The 24,663-nt window shown below is 43.3% G+C and overlaps 2 protein-coding genes across 2 annotated transcripts; one reads left to right on the top strand and one right to left on the bottom strand.

Moving 5' to 3' along the window:
* Positions 1–1,019: 1,019 nt before the first annotated feature.
* Positions 1,020–18,099, top strand: hcfc1a (host cell factor C1a). Its single transcript, XM_069158707.1, has 28 exons — positions 1,020–1,151; positions 2,432–2,632; positions 3,866–4,014; positions 4,832–4,992; positions 5,088–5,296; positions 5,473–5,557; positions 5,684–5,790; positions 5,892–6,071; positions 6,158–6,400; positions 6,495–6,643; positions 6,747–6,929; positions 7,019–7,240; positions 7,600–7,704; positions 7,818–8,034; positions 8,400–8,536; positions 9,680–9,827; positions 9,957–10,177; positions 10,473–11,385; positions 11,676–11,824; positions 12,018–12,152; positions 12,269–12,587; positions 13,508–13,783; positions 13,870–13,976; positions 14,088–14,222; positions 14,305–14,490; positions 14,630–14,927; positions 15,427–15,490; positions 15,593–18,099. The coding sequence occupies exons 2-28, from the start codon at positions 2,437–2,439 to the stop codon at positions 15,630–15,632; spliced, it is 5,334 nt and encodes a 1,777-aa protein (XP_069014808.1). The 5' UTR covers positions 1,020–1,151; positions 2,432–2,436; the 3' UTR covers positions 15,633–18,099.
* LOC138203767 (ras-related protein rab7) lies at positions 17,055–20,442 on the bottom strand. Its single transcript, XM_069158801.1, has 5 exons — positions 20,310–20,442; positions 19,948–20,074; positions 19,574–19,792; positions 18,134–18,259; positions 17,055–18,045 (listed from the first exon to the last, which is right to left on the bottom strand). The coding sequence occupies exons 1-5, from the start codon at positions 20,363–20,365 to the stop codon at positions 17,959–17,961; spliced, it is 615 nt and encodes a 204-aa protein (XP_069014902.1). The 5' UTR covers positions 20,366–20,442; the 3' UTR covers positions 17,055–17,958.
* Between the last annotated feature and the right edge of the window lie 4,221 nt (positions 20,443–24,663).

Raw genomic sequence — 24,663 nt, 5'->3', positions numbered from 1 at the left:
TATGTCCACCCCAGGTACAACAAACCACTATCTATTTTCCTATTTTCTGTCAAAGTTGGATTTCCACAGTAATTCACTGTAAACTGTTTTCTACAAACACAAACACTCTGTCAGCTTCACTATGGTGGATAAGACTCCTGCCAGGGATATGTTGATGAATACCAACTAAATAGAGCCTTTAAGATTCATAAAATATATAAAAAAATAAAAAAAAAACCGTAATGCAGTTTTCTCATTAAATCACATGAGAAAACGGCATTAATACGACAAGTAAAGAATGAATGCATCTAAACTGCAAGACGCGCTGTGAAAGTATTATCAAATTTGTTTAGATACAATGAACAATATGATTTAAAATGTTGTATAAGTAGTCTAAAGATTTTTTTTTTTTTTTAGGTTTCTAATGTCATCCATGAATATCAATCAATCCCGAGCACCCTTGTCACGCATTAACTCAAATAGGCTTTTCTGACAGTTATTTAACATAAATAATAATAAAAAAACAACTTGTCAGAGAAGAGGAATGATGTAGTTGTGGACGGTGATGGTATTGTAGTAATGCAGTAGGCTATTTGTATCAGCGGAGGGCGCACTGATGGTGTACGTGGGCGTGTCAACTTTAATATGTGTCAGCGCTAAATCTGTAAATTGGTGGTCAAACATTATTGTTTTACATGTGTGGATATATCTAAGTATGTTCAGACACGACTAAAATCAGCATCACCCGCAATATTTAAATAAAAGGGGCTCTAAACGGATGTCGCCATCTTTACTAAGGGACAATAACCCCACTGCTGCAACACAACTTGTTGTAATTTGCTTAAACTCGTGATTTGTTTACTTTCTATACATTTCGGGTATTTATTGAGGCACGTCCCCGTACGGAGCGTCGTATCCCGACGCACGATTGCAAATATCAAAAACGGTTTACGCGTTTCAGGCTGTAATGTTCCCGAGCGGGTCTCTGTCGCCATGTTTACTTTGGGTGACGCCAACTCTCGTCCATTTTCCTCCGCCTCTGGTTGTCAAGAAGATGGCAGCTTCCAGGCAGGCATGAGAGGAAATACTTCTTCACCAATCGAATGAATTTGGATTATTGCCGCCAGATTGAAGCGCATACTCGTGTTTTTGCAATTACCGCATCGAATTAAGTAAGTAAAAGTCGGGAATTCGCGTGCCTTTAGGGGGGTTTGTTGTGTTTTGTTGGGAGCAAGACCGCCCGGCCATTTTTCTTGAGGGAGCTGTAGAAGTAGGCCGATTGTCGAAAAGATGGCTGCTTCCAGAGACGGCGTGAAACAAAATAACACTCCGTTTTAGCCCTTTAAACCCATTCAGCCGCGTTTTAAGAGCGCTGTTGCGACTGCGTCCGCGCCAGGTAAACGACGCACGCGAAAACAACTCGAAACCGCGTTGAATTTAATTGTGAGATTTCACGACGCTTTGACAGATGCCCAGCCGTGCGGCTAACGCTGTTAGCTTCCTGCTAAACGTGCTTCCCGGACCGCGCTTGAAATATCAACACGTCCCTGCTGCTCATTGCGTGGCTTTTTTTTTTTTTTTTTTTTTGTGGTTTTGTTTATTATTTTTTTTTTTTTTAAAACAACGCTCCCGGCTTGTTGAAGTAAATCTCAGAAACACGTTTCCTCCCCCTCCCCCCTCCTCCTCCTCCTCCTCCTCCACAGAAGTTAATAACTCCGTTAAATGTTGTCGCACCGGACCGGCTAAAGCTTCGCAAGCTACAATATGGCGACTCCCAGAGAAGCATGAAAACAGCAGACTCTCTCTGACGGACTCAAACTCGACATCGAGTCCGGGGTTTTTGCAGCCGCGCGTCGCTCCGCTCGGCTGCTCGACTCATTGAACATGTTGAGGTCGTAGTGCGTTTCCGCCCGCTGCAGCAGCAGCGGCGGCGGCGGCGGCAGCGGGGCGAGCGTGTCGCGTATTTTTCTTTTTCTTCCGCCATTTTTCCGCCGGGCGAGTCGCGGTAGTGGGGGTTTGTTTGGCTGCAAGATGGCTGCTTCCATGGACTGAATTCAATGGTTAGAAACAACTCAGAAAGAAGTCGGGGTAACGAGGGAGGAGGAGGGAAGGTTTGAGCGTGTTGGGCGACACGGACGGCGACGTCGGAGTCGGTGTCCGTGAATATTGAACCGGGCTTCGCCCCCCAGAAGGTCCTTGTTGTGTGAATCCGGTAGTTTGTGTTGATTAGCCGGAGCTAACCTCGGCGGTGCTCGTCGCTGCTGTGGCCGCACAGACCGGCTCCGAAGTCGGCCTCAGCGGACGGTCGCACGCCCGCCGGTCGCTTTTATACGTGTTGTTGAATGTGGAGGTGGCGCAGTGACTTTGAACAGCTGAGACAAACGCTTGTTTTTTTTTCTTTTTTTTTGTTTGTTTTTGTTGTTGTTGTTTTTTTTCCCCCCCTTTCTGGTAGAAGTCATGTCTGCCCCTGGTTCCGCGGTGTCTGGGACCACGGCGTCGGTTCTGCAGCCGCGATGGAAACGGGTCCTCGGATGGTCCGGTCCCGTCCCCCGGCCCAGACACGGACACAGAGCTGTAGCCATAAAGGAGCTCATGGTGGTCTTTGGCGGTGGGAACGAAGGGATAGTGGACGAGTTGCATGTATACAACACTGGTGAGCTGAACTTTGTGTGTGAAACTTGTTTGTTGATTGTTTCCCGAAGGGAGTGTATTTTTATTTTTATTTTTTTTCTTTCATAGATTTATAAATATGAACAAGTTTGCAGTCTCCGGCTAAAAACAGTCCTCGTTAATATGTATATATATATATTCGTGATGAGCAAAACTAAGTCGCAGACAGGCCTCAGCAGGCCAAACTGAGCCGTGTCTGGTTAAATGTGGCCCCCTCTGCCGGACAAATGTTTAATGCATGTTAAAAAAGGCGGGCTAGAATAAAATGGATGATGCTGGTTGGTTTAAGCACATCCACTGCCCCAGTTTCCTACAAATAAACCAATAAGCACAGACAGACTCAGCAGTTGTGGTGTATTTGTGTGTTCCCATTCTTAAATGTAGATATTGGTTTATGTTCCAATCTTAATTAGAGGGTTGTTTACCACTTATACTAGTCAGGAAATGTCAGTCTTGTTTATATCATAACTTCCTTCTTTATTTGAATGACTTGACATCACTGGGAGAAGTAGTACACATTCAGTAAAAGTACTAATACCACACTGTAAAAATACTCCAGCACAACTTAAAAGTCCTGCATACAAACCCTATTTCAGTAAAAGTGTGTAAGCACTATCAGCAAAATGTCCTTGAAGTATATAAAATAAAAGCACAAAAAGCAGTACATTCTCCCTGTCCGTGTTCTACTATTATATGTGATGTTATTGGATTGATATCACCTTTGGATTAATGTGCATTTTACTGCTGTAGTTATTTAAGGTTGTACCTTTTTGGACTACTCTATATACTGCTTGTGAGTTTAATCTACAGTAATACATCATATTCCATAACGTCAACAAACTCCAAAAACAATGCAGTTTCCAGCAAATCCAAGTTGGTTTTAAATAGTTTATTTAGCTTAAAAAGTAGGAGGTTTTTCTCAACCCATAAAGGAATAACTAATCCTTCCGTTTATCAGAAAACTTCAAAATCACTCAATTTGGAGGTACATTGTTTTTACAGGACAGAAAGGTTATAAAAAGCTGTATTAAATCTTAAAACCAGCAAAGGCTGTCACAGAAAGGTAGTGGAATAAGAGTGCAATATTTACCTGGTAAAGTATTGGAGTTGTATTTAAGTACAGTACTTGAGTAAATGTACTTGGTTACAGTCCAGCTCTGCTGATCGAGGTAAGCCTCCAAAGATAACCTCAGTGTTATTGTGTTTTCATTTCTAGCAACAAACCAGTGGTTCATCCCAGCAGTCCGTGGTGATATTCCCCCTGGTTGTGCTGCATATGGTTTCGTCTGTGATGGAACAAGGTTGCTGGTGTTTGGGGGAATGGTGGAGTACGGGAAGTACAGCAACGATCTCTATGAGCTCCAGGTAATTTTCTTTAGAAATAACCAATTTATCCAGCAATAACCAACTTTTCATAACATTTCCACATTAATGTAAAGAAAGGCTTCTAAATGAGGTATTTGAGGATTTTCAAGCTTAAGTTTTCTAGGTATATTGTTTATTTGAAAATAACTCTTATTGTAACTCCTGAAAGAATAGAAAAGGAGACAGACATGGTTACAACATAAGTAGTGTTCATGTGCAAGGCATCATACTACTAGTTCAATACAGACGAGACGTTATGCGCTAAGGGTCTTTCATATGTTATCGTTGATGATAATACAGTTATCATTTTTTCATATGATTTTTGAAAATACATATCTTGATAACGACAATACTTCAACCTAATGACATAATACTGTTACGCAGCGTAACCATACGACATGTGTTTGCAGCTTATCCAACAGCCAGTATGAATGAAAGCCGCTGTATTCTACAAGTTTACGTGCTTAGTTTGAGTTTAATTGACTGTCGCACTATTTCTCCTCTATGTGCTCCACGAAGGGCAGTTCTGCCCCAATTCCAGACACGGTGTTCCACTTCACCCTTGTTTTAAAAACTAATCAAAGTTATCCTGACATGTCATGTTTAGTTTTGCCGAAGTGACTATTTTTCATATGACATTAAGAATAGCTTTAGTCAGTGGAAAAGTATGTATAGTTAAAAGTACAGCTTTGACAACAAACGCATCCTTAGTATTAGATTGTAAGAACATGGAATGGGGTCAACTTGTAACTTTTTAGTTACAGCTTCTGCTGCGAAATAATCAAGGGATATGTTTTGTCAATGGTTTCTGTCACAGGCCAGCAGATGGGAATGGAAAAAGTTGAAAGCAAAAAACCCGAAGAATGGCCCCCCTCCTTGTCCTCGTCTCGGCCACAGCTTTTCACTGGTTGGCAACAAATGCTACTTGTTTGGTGGACTAGCCAATGACAGTGAGGACCCAAAAAACAACATTCCCAGGTACAGAGGTTTTTCCAGGAGGTAGCCAGTGGGGCTCGTTGAGATTGCACTTTAACCAGAAACATGAGTGTGACTGTATTTCTTTTATGTCTCAGATACCTGAATGATCTGTACACACTCGAGCTTCGTGCTGGTTCCAGCGTGGTTGGATGGGATATTCCCATCACATATGGAGTTCTGCCTCCTCCACGTGAGAGCCACACTGCTGTGGTATACACAGAAAAAACAACCAGGAAATCTCGCTTGATAATCTATGGAGGAATGAGCGGTTGTCGTCTTGGAGATCTATGGACACTTGATATTGGTAGGTTTTTGAAGTGTAAATGACCAAATCAAATCACTTAAATTATGAATGTCTTCCGTGACCCCTTAGAGACTGTGTTGAAACACCCAATCAGACAACGATATGTGCATTTATCTGATTGCATTTAAGTAGACGTGCTTTCTGTCTAAGACTTTCCTGCTTGTCATTGTCTGCAGATACCCTGACATGGAACAAACCTTCAGTAAGTGGCACAGCGCCACTTCCCCGAAGTCTTCACTCTGCCACCACCATCACAAACAAGTGAGACGAATGCTGCACATTCCCAATAACACATTGCATTTTTCCTTTAATCATTGTTGAAATTGCTTGTGGTAAAGTGGGCTTAGTAGCAGGAACTCACAGTGATTTCATTCTCTCATTGTACAGGATGTACGTTTTTGGAGGATGGGTTCCTTTGGTAATGGATGATGTTAAAGTGGCCACACACGAGAAAGAGTGGAAATGCACAAACACTCTTGCCTGCCTAAATCTAGGTTTGTCCACTTCTACATTTATTACAGTAAATTTCAAATTGCAAACTATCGAGTGAAATCAGCGATACCAGTGTTAACTTTTTTTTGTTGTGTTTCTGTAGACAACATGTGTTGGGAAACAGTGTTGATGGATACTCTTGAAGACAACATCCCCAGAGCCCGTGCCGGCCACTGTGCTGTGGCCATCAATTCCAGACTCTATGTTTGGAGTGGCCGTGACGGTTATCGGAAAGCCTGGAACAACCAAGTTTGTTGTAAAGACCTCTGGTACCTGGAAACAGGTAGGTGCGCTGTAACATGAAGGAAATTAGTGGTTCACCTTGTCACATTGTTATATTTTGTTAAAATTGTTATTTTCCACCATCAGAGCGGCCGCACGCCCCTGCCAGGGTGCAGTTAGTCCGTGCCAACACAAACTCTCTGGAGGTTAGTTGGGGGGCCGTCTCCACAGCGGACACCTACTTACTGCAGCTGCAGAAATATGACATCCCTGCGACTCCAGCTGCCGCCTCACCAGCCATGTGCGCCACCCCATCGCAGCCTGTTCACTCTCCAAAGAGCCCTGCACCAGCTGCTGCAGCACCATCTGCTCAGAGTTTACCACAGACAGGTATTACACTGGTGACCGAGGATTCCAAGTCCTCCATATCCGTTGTTAATACACCAAGATGACACGAGGTCTAATCGTTTCCCTTATTTTACAGCCGTTTTGAAGGTTGCAACTCATCAGGCTGCCACAGGCGCTTCTGTTGTCACAGTTCGCCCCAGCCAGCCGGGGAAATCCCCTGTCACTGTGACATCACTTCCTCCAGGTGTTAGAATGGTAATGCCTGCTCAGACTACTCAAGGATCGGTGAGCAATTTTGCATGGCATTTCGTCCCGTTTAAGATTTGACATTAGGTGCATTGTCAGATCAACAAATGCACTAAACAATATTCTACTTTTCTATTTTTAGCCAATAGGAAGTAGCCCTCAGATGAGTGGCATGGCAGCTTTGGCTGCTGCAGCTGCAGCAACACAGAAGATCCCGCCTTCTTCTGCAGGCACTGTTCTCAATGTTCCTGCAGGTGCCACCATTCTCAAAACTGTAGCCGTTTCCCCTGGCACAACCACAATGAAAGTGGCTTCACCAGTTATGGTATACATCTCAATGATTGTTGTCATCTCCAGCATTGTGTGCATTCTGACAGTCACAAGTCAGTGGTTAAGATAATTTTGTGCTTGTAGGTCAGCAACCCAGCCACCCGTATGTTGAAGACAGCTGCAGCCCAGGTGGGCACAGCAACTGCGTCCTCTCCCACCACCACCAGACCAATCATCACTGTGCACAAGTCTGGTGCAGTCACAGTGGCTCAGCAGGCCCAGGTAGTAACCACTGTGGTGGGAGGAGTCACCAAGACCATCACCTTGGTCAAGAGTCCCCTCACCATGGGCAGCAGTGGCACTCTGGTAAGAATTTTGTAGCACATTGTAAGACTCAAAACAACTCTGAGAGCACCCTTTGGTGCTTTCACAGGCATGCTGTAAGTCATGGATTCTGTAAATTGCTCTATTCACACTTGGTTTGTGTGGGTTTTGTTGTTCGGTCACAAGATGGTGACAACATGACTGAACTAGGAAGGGAGGGTGTAAACGTTGGCTTATAGTGGCGACTGTTGGAGTACCTTGATTAAAAAAAAACAAAAAAAACAAGGAGCATGATGTTATAGATCTGCATGACTTTCAGTCAGTTAGGGCTGGCATGATCCACCTTCCCCCTGATGTTTTCTGGTGACTGATGAACTTGAGTCTCTCTCCCATGTCGGCAGATCTCCAACCTTGGCAAGATGATGTCTGTAGTACAAACGAAGCCAGTGCAGACATCAGCTGTCACAGGCCAGGCTTCCACTAACCCTCTCGCACAGCTCATACAGGTCAGATATCTGCACGAACGCAGGAAAAAAACAGGAGGTAGCATAAAACCCCTGAGATAGGCACCAGATAGCTTTCTCCAAATGGTTTGTATAACGTGTGCCTTTCTCCCCAGACAAAGGGTCCCCTCCCAGCCGGCACCATCCTGAAGCTGGTGACCTCTGCAGATGGAAAGCCCACAACCATTATCACGACTTCCCAGGCAGGAGGCGCAGGAAACAAGCCCACCATCCTCAACATCAGTGGCGTCTCTCCTACCACCACTAAGCAGGGCACCACCATCATCAAGACCATCCCCATGTCAGCCATCATGAGTCAGCCTGGAGCTACAGGTCTAAACTCATTCAAGTTTACAGTGATAGAATGACATAATTGAATAGCCTGTGCATTGAGATCAGCACTATTAAATGGTACTGAAATAGACGCATTCATACAATTTCTGGAAATAAAACGACTGAAACAGAAACATCTGGATGTAAATCACCATTAACTTTGTTGTTACAACAACATGGATGATGCCAACTACTATAAGATTGGATGCTTTTTTAATTTAAGTTCAATGGCAATTAGTGTGGATGAAAACAAAAGGCAAGAATTTGTTTGCAGTTGTAAATCAGTCATTAGGTTAGGGGTAGTGGGTGTTCAGTTCTGCAGGAAAAAAATGTTTTTCATGTTCACATGTTTTTTGTCCATGCAGGTGTGACGAGCAGTGCGGGCCTAAAAACACCTATCACAATCCTTACCACGAAGGTGATGACCACTGGAACTCCTGGTAAAATCATCACTGCAGTACCCAAACTTGCCACTGCAGCCGGCCAACAGGGACTAACACAGGTAAACTGATTCTGTTTTTGCATTCTTGTAGATATTTATTCAGTCCCACCAGGAAATGGCAATCTTACAATCACAATAATTCACGCAAACTCCGCAATATTTCCAAGAGCTTGCAATTTTTTATAAATTCCCGCGATTTTTTTTCTGCAAAAAATGTCATCAGCAGAAGCTGTGCTGAAAGTATTAACGGCATAAAGTAAGTCTTTTCAGACCAAACTTGCTTTATGAACACAAATAACTCCTCATTTACAATCAGAAAGGCTCTGCTCAGGCTCATCTCATCACGAAAGCCAACTCTGTGCAACCAGAACAAGCGGAAAAAAACAAACTGAATACATATTTACTCCTCTATCAGGTAGTGGTTAAAAAAAAACGGTTTATTTTTCTCAACTTGCAATTTTTCTAATTCACTTAAAACTCACTTAAAACGCTGCAAAATCCCGGCGGGACTGTTTATTTTGCTGTCCTTTAGAATTCATCATTAGATTTCCACACAAGTCCTAAAGGTGGGTAAAGAGAACCCAATCAAACAAATGAGAAAAACAATATGTTTCAAGAAAATCATTCAAAATCACATATCTGTCAGTGGCAAAAGTATGTGAACCTCAAGGATTAGCAGCAAAATGGAAGTTTAAAAAGGGGTCAGGAGTCCTCGGTCAATGGCATGATAATCAGGAATGAGTGGGCACCCTGTTTGATTTAAAGAGCAGGGATCTTTCAAGTCTTGAGTCTTCACAACACACATTTATGGAAGTGCATCATTGCACAAACAATATCTTTTTTTTACAAGCTTAGACAAAAACAGTTGTTGATGCTCATCGGGCTGGAAAAGGTTACGAAACCATCTCTGAAGGGTTTGGACTCCACCAATCCACAGTCAGACAGACTGTGTACAAGTGGAAGAAATTCAAAACCATTGTTATCCTCTACAGAAATAGTCATTTAATAAATGACCAGATAAAACATTTGTATCTCGTTTGTTCACTTGGGTTCTTTTTATCTACTTTAAGGACGTGTGTGAACATCTGATAATGTTTTAGGTAATTTATTCAGAAACTATATAAATTCTAAAGGGTTCACAATCTTTCAATCATTACTGCATGTTGCAGCTGAGAAGACTAAACCCGAACCATCTGTCCCTAGGTGGTTTTGAAGGGTGCTCCTGGGCAGCCCGGCACTATTTTGCGCACTTTACCCATGAGTACGGTGGGTGGTGTTCGTCTCGTTACCCCAGTCACAGTGTCTGCCGTGAAGCCCACGGTCACCACCCTGGTTGTCAAAGGCACTACTGGTAAGAATAATTATTCTTGTGATTTATTTTTCAAAGTGACTCACTATCAGATGGCAAATGAGTTATCACAGATTTTGTACTTTGTACGATAGTCTCTGATTTCCTCTTTGAATGGCTACTTCTTCCCAGGTGTCACCACTCTTGGCACGGTCACGGGTACAGTTTCCACAAGCTTGGCAGGAGGCGCAGTTGATAGTTCCAATGCCTCCCTGGTTACCCCCATCACCACACTGGGAACCATCGCTACCCTGTCCAGCCAGGTCATCAGCCCATCTGCCATAACTGTGTCAACTGCTCAGACTAGCATGACTTCTGCCTCCACACTGCCTTCCTCAACTATCACAGTCCAGGTAAGAACCAGCAGCTCATCTGTCATCAGTAAATAGCATTTGCTTTTTTTAGTTGTTCGGCTATGAAGTCATTCCAGTAGTATTTGTCATTAGCTTCAATTATTACATTGCAATCTAATAAAAAGTTTGCAAGGGTGAAGATCTTGCTGCCTTTTCTTGTAAAACCACAGAACAATGGCAGAGCTGCTGCAAAGAAAATAACAGAATAGGATCAAGGGAGAGATAATAACATTGTTTTTAGTGTGCAACATACTTTATGCCGTGAAGATCTCTGAAATTGCTTTCTTCTCCACAGAACCAGCCCACACAGGTGACTCTGATCACAACTCCCAGCGGTGTAGAGGCTCAGCCAGTGCAGGATCTACCTGTGTCCATCCTGGCTTCACCGACCTCTGAGCAGCCCAGCTCTACTGATGCTGGAGCAGCTGGAGAAGGCTCTGGAACAGTCACCCTGGTTTGCTCTAACCCACCGTGCGAGACCCACGAGACGGGAACCACCAACACAGCCACCACTTCGTCTGCCACCATCGGCGCAGGACAGGTCTGCTCGAACCCGCCCTGTGAGACCCACGAGACGGGAACCACCAACACAGCCACCACTTCGTCTGCCACCATCGGCGCAGGACAGGTCTGCTCGAACCCGCCCTGTGAGACCCACGAGACCGGAACCACCAACACAGCCACCACATCCTCTGCCACTATGGGAGCAGGGAAGGTGTGCTCCAACCCACCGTGTGAGACCCACGAGACAGGCACCACCAACACAGCCACGACTGCATCTTCCAACATGTCTGCGCTACGCATGTGCTCCAACCCACCATGCGAGACCCATGAAACGGGGACAACTAACACAGCTACCACAGCGTCATCGAACATGGGAGGAGTTCAGCAGGTGTGCCCCAGTCGGCCTTGTGAGACCCACATGACGGGCACCACCAACACATCCACCCAAGCTTCATCCAACATGAATGCAGGCCAGACGGGCACCGTGCAGAGAGTATGCTCTAATCCACCCTGCGAAACTCACGAGACGGGGACCACCAACACTCCGTCCACAGCCACCTCCAGCATGGGAGCAGACCAGACCAATGCAGCGACGGGCCTGGTTCAGAGGGTTTGCTCTAACCCGCCCTGTGAAACACACGAGACTGGGACCACCAACACCGCCACCACTGCCACCTGCAATATGGAGACAGGCGAAGGCGCAGGTATACAAACATACAGATACTATATATTTTCTTTTTTTCTTTGTAACTAATGCCCTACAAACAAAAAGAAGATAGTAATTCAGCCATACATTGGCACATTCAGAATCCTTTGCATTTAATTGTTCTTGATGTAATTTCAGGCTATATCAGCTATCTACTTGTTCTTGTTTATTTACAAACAGAAACTCAAAGACCCAATTTGCTTCATGGTTGATGCTTGTGTTGCATCCAAAGGTAAAATTAGTGTATTGGTAAGAATTTTTATGATGTTTTTCTGATCTTCTGAGCAGCCCAGCAGACAGAGGAAGGAGCAGAAAGTAGCAGCACCAGCACAGAAGTGGCCTCCACCACTGCAGCTACCGTCATGGCGACCACCACCCAGAGCAGGGCCATCACAACTGTCACTCAGTCTACACCCGCCCCCGGACCTTCCGTACCTGTAAGATTACTACCACAGTCCCTGACTTGAGTTACCATCAGCCATTACTGAGTGATTGGTGTAGTTAATGATCTCTACCTCAAGGCTGCATGTCTGTGTTAGATGTCATAATGTAAGAGAAAGATGTTATTTAAACAAAATTGAAAAAGTAATTGCTGACAATGTGTATGTTCTTGTCTTTGGTTCCCTGCAGTCAATCTCATCGATCACAGAGGGGGTGAGCGCTGCTGCCGGCTCCACAGAGGAACCCATGCAAACTGATGAGGCAGCATCAGCAGAAGCTGCACCTGCTGAGGAGGGAGCCACTGCTATGGAGACACAAGCAGAGGTGAATAAAGAATAATGTCTCACAAAGGCAATGTTAGCGTCACATTTTGAGATTCCCTTCAGCCGTGCATTTTTTTTGCAGTCATCTGATGGAACTGCTCTAATGTGTTCCTCCAGGGAGAAGCAGCGGCGGCGGCGGCGGCGGCAGCAGCAGCAGCGGCGGCAGTGGCGGCGGCAGCAGCAGCGGCGGCAGTGGCAGCAGCAGCAGCGGCGGCAGCACCAGCGACAGCAGCAGCAGCGACAGCGACAGTGTTGAATCTGCCTTCAGAGCTGATGTCTGAGGGCCAGGGAGCCACGCTGATGGTGACAGGGCTGTCAGATGAAGAACTAGCTGTGACTGCCGCAGCAGAAGCAGCTGCTCAGGCAGCAGCCACAGAAGAAGCCCAGGCCCTCGCAATCCAGGCCGTCCTTCAGGCAGCTCAACAAGCCGTAATGAGTGAGTATCAGTAAGGCTTAGTTAAGTAAACTTTGGCCTTGATTTTGAATCACAATGTCACAGATAAAGGTCTCGCTCGAATTATGTGGGAATAAACGTGGAAGAGCTAAATGTATTTTATTTTTACTAACCAAAAGTTGACAGGACGATCCTAGGCAGAACCAACAGCAGTTTGTTCGAGTTGTGCAACTACTGAAACCCCCAAGATTTTGCCGTTTCAAACAACAGTTTCTGGGCGTTTATTTTTTTTTGCTTCTGTTGCATTTTTAGGCACCGTGGGCTCATTTTTTCACCGCACCAGCAAGTCCTGTACCTTTTTATGTAAAGAGCACAACCATGGCTCGAAGTAGGAAGAACTCCAAAATGTCTTTTATGCAGTACAACACAGTTTTATTATCATTAAAGAAGAAAAAAGTGAATTAGATTAGACATTAGATTATCTATTTGCAAAATGTGAAAAAATATTTCATATATATATATATATATATACACACAAGATTTTTCCAAGTGCCTACGAATGTTAGCATTATAGGAAATAAAGGGGTCGGTTCCACATGCTATGCATATTGCACTATTTGCATTTTTCCAATTTATACAAACCTCTCGCCGTGCTCTCCGTCTTATCTCCTTTATGCTTCTTACGTCACTGTTGGTCATTCAATGTGTCATGGAGCAGAATTTTCATTGTTCAAATGAATCTAGATCATGCAAATGGTTCATTATAGTGCAAAATTTAAAATGAGATATGTAGAATATAGGGATTTTGATGAAATATCACTGTTTTAAGCTTAGATTTGGTTATTTTTCCTAACCAAAGTGTTCAGTGTACATGACTACTTCAAGGAATTTTTTGCTAAAGAAAACCTGCCTTTCCAGCCCGTAAGGTTCAGAGGGTTAAATATTATCTCTGTCATTTACAGATGAGGGTGATGGTGCTGGAGAAAGCCAGCAACCCACCACCATCCCCATTATGCTGACCCAGCAAGAACTTGCAGCGCTGGTCCACCAACAGCAGCAGCTGCAGGAGGCTCAGGCTGCAGCCCAGCAGGCCGCCGCGGACACAAACTTGCCCACGGAGGGCCTCGCTCCTGCCGACAGCCTCAACGACCCGTCTGTCGAGAGCAACGGACACAACGAAATGGCTGCCACGGTCACCAGTGCGGTGGCGTCTCTCTTGCCGCGTGCGACTGCTGAGAGTAAGTCTGCGTGCTCTTTGTAGTTACTTGGTATGTGGCTGTGTACAGTAGATTGACCTCTTTGTGGTATTCGTTCCCCTACACAGCACTTGCTCCATCAAGTACATTCGCACCCTCTGCAGCAGTGGCAAGTCCAGCCAAGCTGCAAGCGGCAGCCGCTCTCGCCGAGGTCGCCAATGGCATCGAGGGAGAGGTGAGTCATTGTGGTATTACGAAACATCTGATTGGTTCATTCAGGGAAAAGAGAGGGGGAATTTTTTTTTTAAAATTTTTTATTGACTGTAAATTTTGTATTTCTATACAGAAGCAAGCCCCTCAGCCAACCCCAGTGAAGCCAGTTGTTAAAAAAGAGAACCAGTGGTTTGATGTTGGAATTGTTAAAGTGACAAATATGGTTGTCACCCACTTCTATGTGCCACCAGATGATTCTCAAGGAGATGTAAGTATCTCAGGGGGCTCCTTTCATGCTCAGATGGCTACGCCCTCAGTGGATCTCTAATCGCTTCTTCCCCTTTTGCCAGGATGACTCTGGCATCATGCCAGACTACAACCAGATGAAGAAAATGGAGCTGCAGCCTGGAACGGCTTACAAGTTCCGTGTTGCTGGAATTAACGCTTGCGGTCGTGGAACTTTCTCGGAGATATCTGCTTTTAAGACTTGCCTGCCAGGCTTCCCAGGGGCACCTTGTGCCATCAAAATCAGCAAGGTAAACCCACCTGTAAAACCTCCCCCTCCCCCCCCCCCCCCCCCCCCCCCTTGTTGTGTTGTGCATTTTACATACTGCTGTTACCAGCTCTTGAGCCATTGCTTCAGACACTGAATACCTGTTCACTGTCCCTCCTCAGAGCCCCGATGGTGCCCACCTGACCTGGGAGCCGCCCTCGGTGACGTCGGGGAAGATCATCGAGTACTCTGTGTACCTGGCCATCCAGAGCAACCAGACTTCAGAAGCCAAGGCCTCCACCCCGGCCCAGCTCGCCTTTATGCGTGTGTATTGTGGACCCAACCCCTCTTGCTTGGTGCAGTCGTCCAGCCTCTCCAATGCCCACATTGACTACACCACCAAGCCAGCCATCATCTTCCGCATCGCCGCCCGCAACGAGAAGGGCTACGGTCCTGCCACCCAAGTTCGATGGCTGCAAGGTGAGCGCCCAAACTGAAAATACCGTGAACATCCACATTTCAAAACCTTCCACCTCTCTCGGCCTTGCAAATGGCACACCAAATGCACGTGCATTTCGCTTGGCTTGAAATGAACCGTCAAGGTTTTCCACTATTTAAACTAAATACCAAGATAACATCTGTTCTACTCGACTATTTATGTCTGACTCCAGAGGTACAGGAGGTATTGGAAGTTTATCACTTGTTGCCATATATGAAACAACTTTTGGGAGATGTATAGAGACCAAATGAAAGGTTACTGTGATTGGCTAGTTAGGTGCCTTCTAATCCTGATTGATTGATTGTTTCGGTCAGACCACAATCAATAGAAATGTTGTTGGTGACACGCAGTGGTCAAAATTTGTTACTGCAACCAAAACTCGAATGAGAAAATATTGCTTATTGCAACTTTAAAATGACTGATTCAGCGAATAATTTATTGATAAATAGATACATTCTAATCCATTTTTATGCTTCCTAGAATCTGGTAAAGACGCCGCGTCTGCAAAACCAGCCCCCAAAAGACCAGGCACCTCTCCCGATACGTAAGTACAGTATTCCCGCTCCACAGTGTGCACATAAGCTCGACATGAATACGGCACTGCTGAATAAAACAACTTCTTCTGGTTTTACATGTCTTCCTGCAGTAAGACTACTGGTCCAAAGAAAGCAAGGACGGACCAGTGAGGTTGCCCAGAGACCCCTCCCAGTCTTTTGTCCTTTGTTCCACTCGCTGTCCTTTTATCAGGAAGACTGACCTTCAGCCCTCCTCCACCTCTTCATCCTCATCCTAATCTCATCCTCCACGTCTCAGATCAAGACAGCAATGGAGGCAGAACAACCGTATGAAGCCAAGATGAAAGTCAATCTGAGAGATGTTTCTGTAGATAAAACCCTTCCTCCTCGTTCTGTTGGTCGTACTATTTTTAGAGCAACACAAACCTAGAAGCACATTATCTTTTTCAGTCACATCCCCTTCCATCCTTTTAACATCTATTTTTGGCTTGTTTCAATAGTTGAACAGTATAGAGAAGCATTTACATCTTTCACAAACTGGGAGCCAGCCTGAGTGCATTGTTACCTTTTTTTTTCTTCTTCTTCTTTTTGGTCTGTTTTGTGAATTCTGGGGGGGACGTAGAGAGAGACTACGTGAAATGATGTACAATGTTGAAAAGGCTGCGGAGGCATTAGCTTAGATGAGAGGAAAAATCGGTATGGAAACAATAAAGCACTTGTCCTCAACGAACGAGGACATTTTTTTTTTTTTTTCCTTTCTTTTTTGCTCCAAACAAATTTGCTTCATCGAGAACCAAGTCTTGTACAGTCATCGTACTGGACTCCAGTCTACTGGTAATGTCATCACTGTGCGCTTTTTACCCCAACGTGAGAACTGGTGGCCGACACTTTGAAATGGACTAAAAAAAAAAAAAAAAAACAAGAATGACAAAGGAAGAGATTTGTAGAGTGAATCACAAGACTTTGCGAGGACTGAGACTTGCAGCACACACACAAAAAAAAAATCTTGCAAAATCTTCCCAAAAAATTAGCAAGCAATGATCTTTTGTGTAGTTTATTTTTGTATTTTTTAAGCTTTTTTTTTTTCTCCTGTGTGTATGTATGTTGTGTGCATTTTTAAAAACATCACTTTTTTTAACTGTTGTTCATCCCCATAGTTTGTGTTTGTGGGAAGATGGGTGGCTGTGTTGAGGTTGCCACTATATTTTTAAAAACAAATCTTCATTCAGTTGGTTGTATGTTCTTGTTGTTAACCGATGGTAATGGAAGACAGAACGACTTTTGTATTTGTTCCAAGTAGAAGCGCAGAGGTTATAGGACTGAAGGGAACTTTTCAAGTGGACCCAGGGAGAGGAGAGTTTTCATTTTGTTTACTACTCAATGCTTGTGTTGCTTCATTTTGCCAAACATGGAATTTCCCGGGGAGATGAGGAAAAAAATACCATCAGATCTTTTCCTCGCCCCCTTTAACACCCCGCTCAGTTGTCCTACGCTTTTTATGCTCATGAAAGTGGTGTCTCACCTCTTCTTTAATCTTTAGAACGGCAAATTATATAAGTAGACCTATTTTTTTCCCCCTACCCTATTGATGTATGTGAATCCATTTAATAAATTTGAATTTTTTTTTTTTTTTCCCTTCCACGGCTCTGTATTTCAGACGACAGATGGTGTGCAAGCGAACTGTGACATGTAAAACCCGTATGTCTTTGAATGGGGATGTCTTGGGAAGAAAGCTTACATAGCTGGAGTGTACTCACTTGTAAATTAGTTCGTTCATAGAGCAAGAATAAAACAAACAAAAAAAAAACATCTTGGCCTTTTATATAATTACCTGTATCAAACTGTTTTTACATGTTGGTCATCTCTTGATTGCCTTTTGTGTCTTTACTTATAAAAGAAACAAATATATATATAAATATATATAGTCTCCCTGATTGTTCTAATTTGCTTCTGTCAAGCTGATTCACTGTAGGAGTCTGGATCACTGCTAGGTTCATTACAATACAAACTTGTACAGGGAGGAGGTTTCTGACTGGACATGAGTGTATATCTACTTTGTAAGGGTGGATTCAGTTGTTATGGTAACGGCCAGGACGAGCAGAGCTGAGGTTTCCGCTTGTCGGCCTTTTTATCTCCGGCTCGCACCTCGGCTTTCGTTTGTGATTTCTCCCGATTTCTTTCTAGAAATGAACTTTCTCTTCATATGCATTCATAATTTTGTGCGTGTCGGTGTGTCTGTTGAACAAAACTAGACATGCATGCAAAAGCAGTGTATTTTAGTAGTGATGCCTTAAGTTAGACCATAAGCTGAAGGTTCTCAAAAAAAAACAAAAAAAAAAAACATTTAATGAGTTTGTTCCTCTCTCCATGTGGTATACAATTGTGTCCTTTCCTTCCACAGTACCTTTGCTGGGTCACTATTTTTGCACCCTCGTTAGATAGGTCATCATCAGCAGTGCCGAGGTCTCTGAACTTTCCACTGGGACGAGTGCTCCTCTCAGCACTCACAGGTGTTGCGAGATTCTCTCGGCTGTTTGCAGGTTATCTGGAAATGTCCTGTATTTTCCAATGTGTGTTTTTTGTACTGTAGGGAGTAATGTATCTTTTATCATCAAAAAATAAACATGTTAAACATAGACTTTGTGTCTTGCCTCTCTTGGATACAAACTCACCTGTTGCAAGCCGCTGTGAGCCGCCCTCACGAACGGCTTCTCTACGTCTCGATCCTCCTTGGCGCTTCCCTCGAAGTACTGTGCTCCTATTTCTTCACACCACTGCATGGCCTTCCTGCGAGACACCTGCAAGGAAACAAATAGTTATGACATGACAGCAGAGAGCACACAGTGTAGAAAAAAAATGTAAACACAGTTCCAGAACTGGGCAGTAATTACTAAGTGGGACATTTTTTAATGTCCGTTTTCATTACTTTATAAAGGGAATCTAAAGGAAAGGTTACTATGACAGAGCAAACCTTGCAGTGTAGTAAGATTAATAACAACTGTTCATTTGAACAAGTTCTCTGGATATTATGTTGACTGTGACTGAGAGCTGCAATGATTATTTACATCAGATATTCGGTTTACAAAGATACCCAACACAGAAAAGTAGAATATTGTCACATCAAAGAAACTGTAACCAGAGACTGATTATAATTCATATCGTCAATACATTATCAAAATATTCTAAGCCCACTCATTTCCAGCCAACTCTCAGCTGTAAAAACTTCACTGGTGAGTTTTGAACACAATTTATTTCTGTTCTGTGTTTGCAGTGCTTTAGTTAACTGTATTTCTACTTAAATATGGCTCACAACTACCTTCTTTTTATTCATGAAATATAACTTATTTTACAGAGCACTCATTTCAACACCGAACATTTCACTCCAGAAGTGGGCTCTAAACATCTTCAGAAGTTAATCATAATAGCGACGCCATCTGTGTCTGAATTCTAGACATCCTTTCACTTCTATTTTTGTCTTCAGAGCTCACACAATCTTTAGAGTGTCAGTGTTTTTACTTTACAGCCGCCTCGGTCCCATTTATATCAAACTATGAAAACAGTGATTACTTGTTAAATAAAGAAAAGAATAATCAACAGTAAAATCAACGGTGCGGATTGATCATAAAACAAAAACTTGAATCTAAAATTCCTATTTATTATTTTAACCGTGGCCGGATTAGCCTCCCGAGGGGCCCCAGGGCAAAGGTTGTTGTTGGGCACCTACTGACGCTCACAATATACGTTTCATTGTTGCCTCCAGTCACCAACCAGAGCTGAAATGATGTTGGTCAGTCAACTGGCCGAAAATCAGTCGTTAACTGTTTGGAAAATTAATTAATTGTAGGCCTGTAGGTCTTTTTTTTTTTTTTAATGTTCTCAAAACTCCTTTTTGATGTCTTTGGCCGCGCCGAGATTTTTATTTTGGTCAATCAACAATACCAGAGCTACAAAATGAATGGTGGAGGACCAGCCACAGTTGATATTGAATTGCGTTGGTTCTAATTTCCAACAAATATGCAATTAATCCAATTATTTCCACCTAAGTGACCCAAGGTGGTTAACCTGGGCCTCTCAAACAGGCTGCCGTGTGACTGGAGAGGACATGGACTGACCTCCCTGCCGCTCAGGTCAGTTTTGTTGCCCAGTACAATAAAAGGAAAGTCAGATGGATCCTGGGGCTCGCCCTGGACCAGGAACTCCTTCCTCCAGCCCTCCAGCGCACAGAAACTGGCCTTGGAAGTGACATCAAACACCAGCAGGCAGCAGTGGGCTCCTCTGTACAGAGGTGTACCCAGAGACTGGAACCTCTCTGTCCCTGCTGTGTCCCAGATCTGACACACACACACACACACACACACACACACACACACAGAGGGAAATATGATGCTGTGGATGTGCTGTCCCATATGAAATCAACATTGTGAGTGTGTGGTTCCTGGTCGTGTGTTTGTTTTTCATTGCACCTGCACCGGTACAGATGAGTTACCTGCAGGGTGACTGTGTCCCCTCCGAGGTTGACTGTTTTGGAGAAGAAGTCAGTCCCTATCGTGGCCCGGTACATGTTGGTGAAGCGGTGATTCACATATCTGTTCATGAAGGAGGATTTTCCCACCCTGAGCAAACACACATAGGCCACTCGGTAAAGGTACAAAGTACAGTACTCTTCCTCTTGTAGACACATTAAAACATCCAACTGGTGTCTCACCCTTAAATAAACGATTAATTTTGAAACCTTTGTGAATATCCACAAGGAATCAGGGTCACAGTAATTCGAGAAGACAAGAAAGTGAAACTGAAACAATCGTAAGCAAATCACAATGTTTCAATTAAATACGATTTGAGAGTTACCCGGAGTCTCCAATGAGGATTATTTTCAGGGTGACAGGATCCTTGTTTTCTATCATGTTCTGCTGGGCTCAGGGTTTCCTTCCTCCGGAGCTCCGGTTGATGATGCCTTCAGGTGCTCCTCGAAGTTTTCCGTTTTCTTGATTCCACGTGTGTCGCAGGAGCAGCAAGATAGTGTTACTCAGGAACAACCCACCCCACCTCCCCCTAATAAAAAGTATTTGTATGCATCACATGATCGCAACTCTGTCTGGTTCGCACACATCTGACCTCTGTCCTCTTTTTCCATCATAACACAAAGACACCGCTGATTATAACACTTTGCTAAAGTAGGAAATATAAATGAATGTCCTATCATACAAAAACACAGATAGACTTCTAGTGTCATTCACAAAAAAACAAGGCCTTTTTTTTTTTCTTCTGTTTAGATATTATATATTTACTTCAATTATTTTTATGTACAACATTGTCAATTCAATGATTTCTTTATTCCCCACTAGAGAGCAGTGTAGGCTTCAGGTGATACACCTTTCCTTCAGGACTTTCTGACAGTTTGCGCCATTAGGTGGTGTTATCCTCTATACTTTAAGGATACTTCTTGGTTGTTTTTTAACTGAATGTGAAGCTTAATTATTCAATAAACTTGAGATATGATCAATAAAAAGGGGAGGGGCGGGGGGGAGTTAACATGAAAAGTAGGAAACAACAACAGAGGTTCAAATGCTGACGCTAACTCAGATTTTGTTTGTTTCAGCTTTTTCTCTCATTCAAGCAATAGATAACAACATTTAATACATCTGCCCCCCTAATACTTAACACAGATGCAAATATCACAAAAGAAAACAGGTAATACTGTATAACATCAGTGCTGACTTTATCCAGTGCAACCAAACACTGTTTAAACCCACACAACTGTGTTTTAAAAGCTTGTGGAGATCCCAGATTTTTCCGAGGCAACATATGACTTTGTGGATTTCGGACAAATTAAACATCTTGATGCATGTTTACAACATTTCAATGTGATGTGATGCCGATGGCTTTGAATGTTTTACTCAGTGTAAACATCACATAATGTCAATGAGAGCGGGAAGCAACTAATACAGACTACACAATATACTGTATGATAGTGACAGGAAATGTGGGGTAAAATGATTTCTCCAGCATAATCAAGTGTTATATAAACTGGGGACTGGATTTAAAGAGGTTAATATGACTTTTTAAAGCATAATTAGATTGCTGACTACCAAAGACACAAACACACATAATACATAAGACAACAGATATGTAGAATTTATGTGATAATCAAAGAGAAAAATATCTGTCAAATGGTTGTTGAACAACTAATGAAACAAAACTGTTCGTTTCGTTAGTTCGTTAGTTAGAACTACAAATATGAAAGTGAAAAATCAGAGAAAGCACATAATTACATGAGGTAACATTTCTTGTATCTGTCATGCTCAGACTGTCAGACTGCAGCATACTGAGATTACACAAAATCAGCAATGGAAAAAGCTACAATATCTCAGCTTTGGTCACTCAGACGCATAACTTTATTAGTCATTGCACGGACACACACCCATAATGCACTGCTGCTGCACAAAACATCGCTTGGACATCATGATCCAACTCATGTGCAGAGAAAACCACTACAAATGTTACTAAACCGCTAAAAATGTAACGTGTGCGTGTATGACACAGACAGAGAGAGAGCTCTCGTACGTAGCCTGTTGCTGCAGTCCTGCATGGCAGAGATAAGACCACCGCCTTCACAGAGGCCTGTTTCTTGGGAATTAGAGAACTGTCCTCAAAGTCCACTGGTGACACACACTGTCATTCGTCCCTCAGCTACAACGGGCTCACAACCTTTCCAACTGTCCAACTGGTCTCAGCTCAAACTGTTTCTGACGTTAATACTGGCAACAGAGCGTCTGGCTTGTGTGTGTGTGTGTGTGTGTGTGTGTGTGTGTGTGTGTGTGTGTGTGTGTGTGTGTGTCTCAGTCACAACACGCATTTTTACAGCCTTGTGTGAGTTACGCGGTACAACAGACATGCTGTAGTCTCCTATTGGTCAGAGTGTGTGTCTGTGCTGCTGTATGACAGTGAGCGGCAGGCTTGTAATTCCTGGCCTCTTCCTTTCATCTTGATAACCTCTTATCAGAGCAGAACAGCGGCAGCAGCCACATCCCTGCCCAGCTGTCCACACTGCCACAGAAACCTCGTCTCACTCTCTTTCTCATAATACTGCGCTCATTCACACACGCTGATGTTCTCCGTGATATTCAGCTCATTCCCATTTAATTCTTTACATTACTGTCCTTAAAAGTATTCCCTGCCCTAAACAAAAACCAAGTGAACAAAGGGATACGCACAACACAATAAAGTAGCATCGCCTGCTTTCTTTCCTGTCTATCCTGTTCAAAGCCATGGCAAGCTGGAGCCCACCCAGCATGCAACAGGCAATTTTAGTTTTAAGATCACCATACCTTACTTAAACTCATATCCATAAAGCAGAATCTCCGATTTCTTCCCTTTGGAAATGTTACTGAAAGGATCTGAAGTAGCCCATAAAGGAGATGGAGAGCAGGACTGGAACGGAGAATCCCGTCTTTTATAGATGAGTTGTTTTTTTCTGGTTTCCCTTCCGTTTGTACAATCTTATAAAGTAAATGTTCACACCTTATTCCCTCTAAAACCTGATATGTATACATGTAACAGGTTTCCACTTCTCCTGTGTTCCCTGAAACAAAGAGAACACCAGCTGTTAAACAAGTTAAAGGTGGTAATGCTCATCAGGTTTTCATAATCTAAATGGAACTGTTTGAAATATCGAATAAAAAGCTAAACTTATCTTATCACAACCTTTTTACTTTTTACAAATGCTCAAATAAGAGTTTTACTACTTAGATGTTTATAGCCTACTTGTTTTGTTTGTTATTGTCATGACAACACTGAATGTACGCTGCATCATGGTAAACATATCCTTTGAAATTAAATCGAAGCAACAGAAATTCTGGAAATTTCAACTTTTTGGACTTTTGTCTCCCATAAAAAAAAAATTCAGGCCCACATCCGCAACTCATTTGAACTTTAGGGTCACGAACCACCGGTGAAGGACCACTGCCCAACAGTTAGTGTCTTCAGTTGCTCCAGCCCTGTTAAAGGACACATTTCTGTGTATTTCCTGACACCTAACTAGTTGACCTTGCTGACCTACCTACTCTACTATTTCAGGGAAACTGGACAGTTTAGGGAAATTTGTGATTTAACAACAATTTTGTGGCACAGTTACCATGACATATAGATCGATTTGCATCTGGCTCAACTGATGAAGTTGATCTGGCCCTCACTTAACAAGGATCATTTCTGTTGAACAGCTGTGGGTTTGTAAATGGCAGAAAAAGACCTTGTGTTAATTTTTTTTTTTTTTTTAAAGAAAAAAAACTTTCATCCTTCCCAACTGTTCTCCCCCTCTGATTTCCCTGAAAACTGTAAATGAACAAAGAGAGAGGAAAGTTGGGAAGCTGCTTTGACTACCAAATGACTGGGACAGTGTCGGGCTTGTGTGCAGCCACGCCGTGTCCAGACCATATCTCTCACCTTATGATTGCAGCTCCTTTACCGATTTGCATTACTGTGCTCCACTCCAAGCTTTGCCGGACCACAAAGAAATTGCATCTTTGCATTTTATATCTGCTTTGTTCAAATGACTGTCAAACACTTTTCCATGTGGGCTTGGTCTTATCAGGGGCTGTATGCACCATTCATCAACAGAAAAAAAAAAAACAATGCTCACTGTCCTGCCTGCAAATGTTGTATAATGCCCAATACATCACATTTCGGAGTGGATCTGGTCAAACTTTAAATCTTACAAATAGAGAAACTGTACATGTTTATGTCATGTAAAATACACCAAGGCTTCTTGTGTCTGTCCATCAGCTATAATTGTAATAATTACCTTGGTTTGGTGCTGATATGCTTTTTGTATGTGCTTCTTCAGTGGAAATCATCAGAGATACATGCATGTTATCAACACTACACAAGCAGCACACACAGCCATTAAGGAAGAGCAGAGGAACTAAGATTTAAAGCCGACACCTTCACCTTCTGCACATCCTTCAGAGGCCACAAACCTTTGATAAGACAAGGCATTACTTGTGTTTTGTAGATAAATTACACAGCTATATTCATGATTTGGGGTGTAAGTATGTTACATCTGCCCTCATGCCAGCTTTCTCTCTCTGGACCAAAGAGGTGTGTCTTTTTGAAAAAGTTGTCCCCAACCCCTCCCACGGATGGTCTCGTAGCCCTAAACTTTGCTGCTGGCTGGAGAAGTTGTTCTTGTAGCCGTCAGCCTACA

This window comes from Embiotoca jacksoni, unplaced genomic scaffold (genome assembly GCF_022577435.1).
Source record: "Embiotoca jacksoni isolate LCO1_2020_lvr unplaced genomic scaffold, fEmbJac1.0.p SCAF_1, whole genome shotgun sequence".
In the NCBI taxonomy this organism is placed as follows: Eukaryota; Metazoa; Chordata; class Actinopteri; family Embiotocidae; genus Embiotoca; species Embiotoca jacksoni.
The sequence above is the reverse complement of the archived record's forward strand: the minus strand, read 5'-3'. Positions and strand labels throughout refer to the sequence as shown.

Coding starts and splice junctions, on each gene's coding strand:
- hcfc1a (XM_069158707.1), top strand. CDS start 2,437: ATGTCTGCCCCTGGTTCCGCGGTGTCTGGGACCACGGCGTCGGTTCTG. Junction 6,930..7,018: donor AAGTGGCTTCACCAGTTATG/GTATACATCTCA, acceptor TTGTGCTTGTAG/GTCAGCAACCCAGCCACCCG. Junction 9,828..9,956: donor GGTTGTCAAAGGCACTACTG/GTAAGAATAATT, acceptor ACTTCTTCCCAG/GTGTCACCACTCTTGGCACG.
- LOC138203767 (XM_069158801.1), bottom strand. CDS start 20,365: ATGATAGAAAACAAGGATCCTGTCACCCTGAAAATAATCCTCATTGGA. Junction 20,075..20,309: donor ATCCTCATTGGAGACTCCGG/GTAACTCTCAAA, acceptor GTGTTTGCTCAG/GGTGGGAAAATCCTCCTTCA. Junction 19,793..19,947: donor GGGACACAGTCACCCTGCAG/GTAACTCATCTG, acceptor TGTGTGTGTCAG/ATCTGGGACACAGCAGGGAC.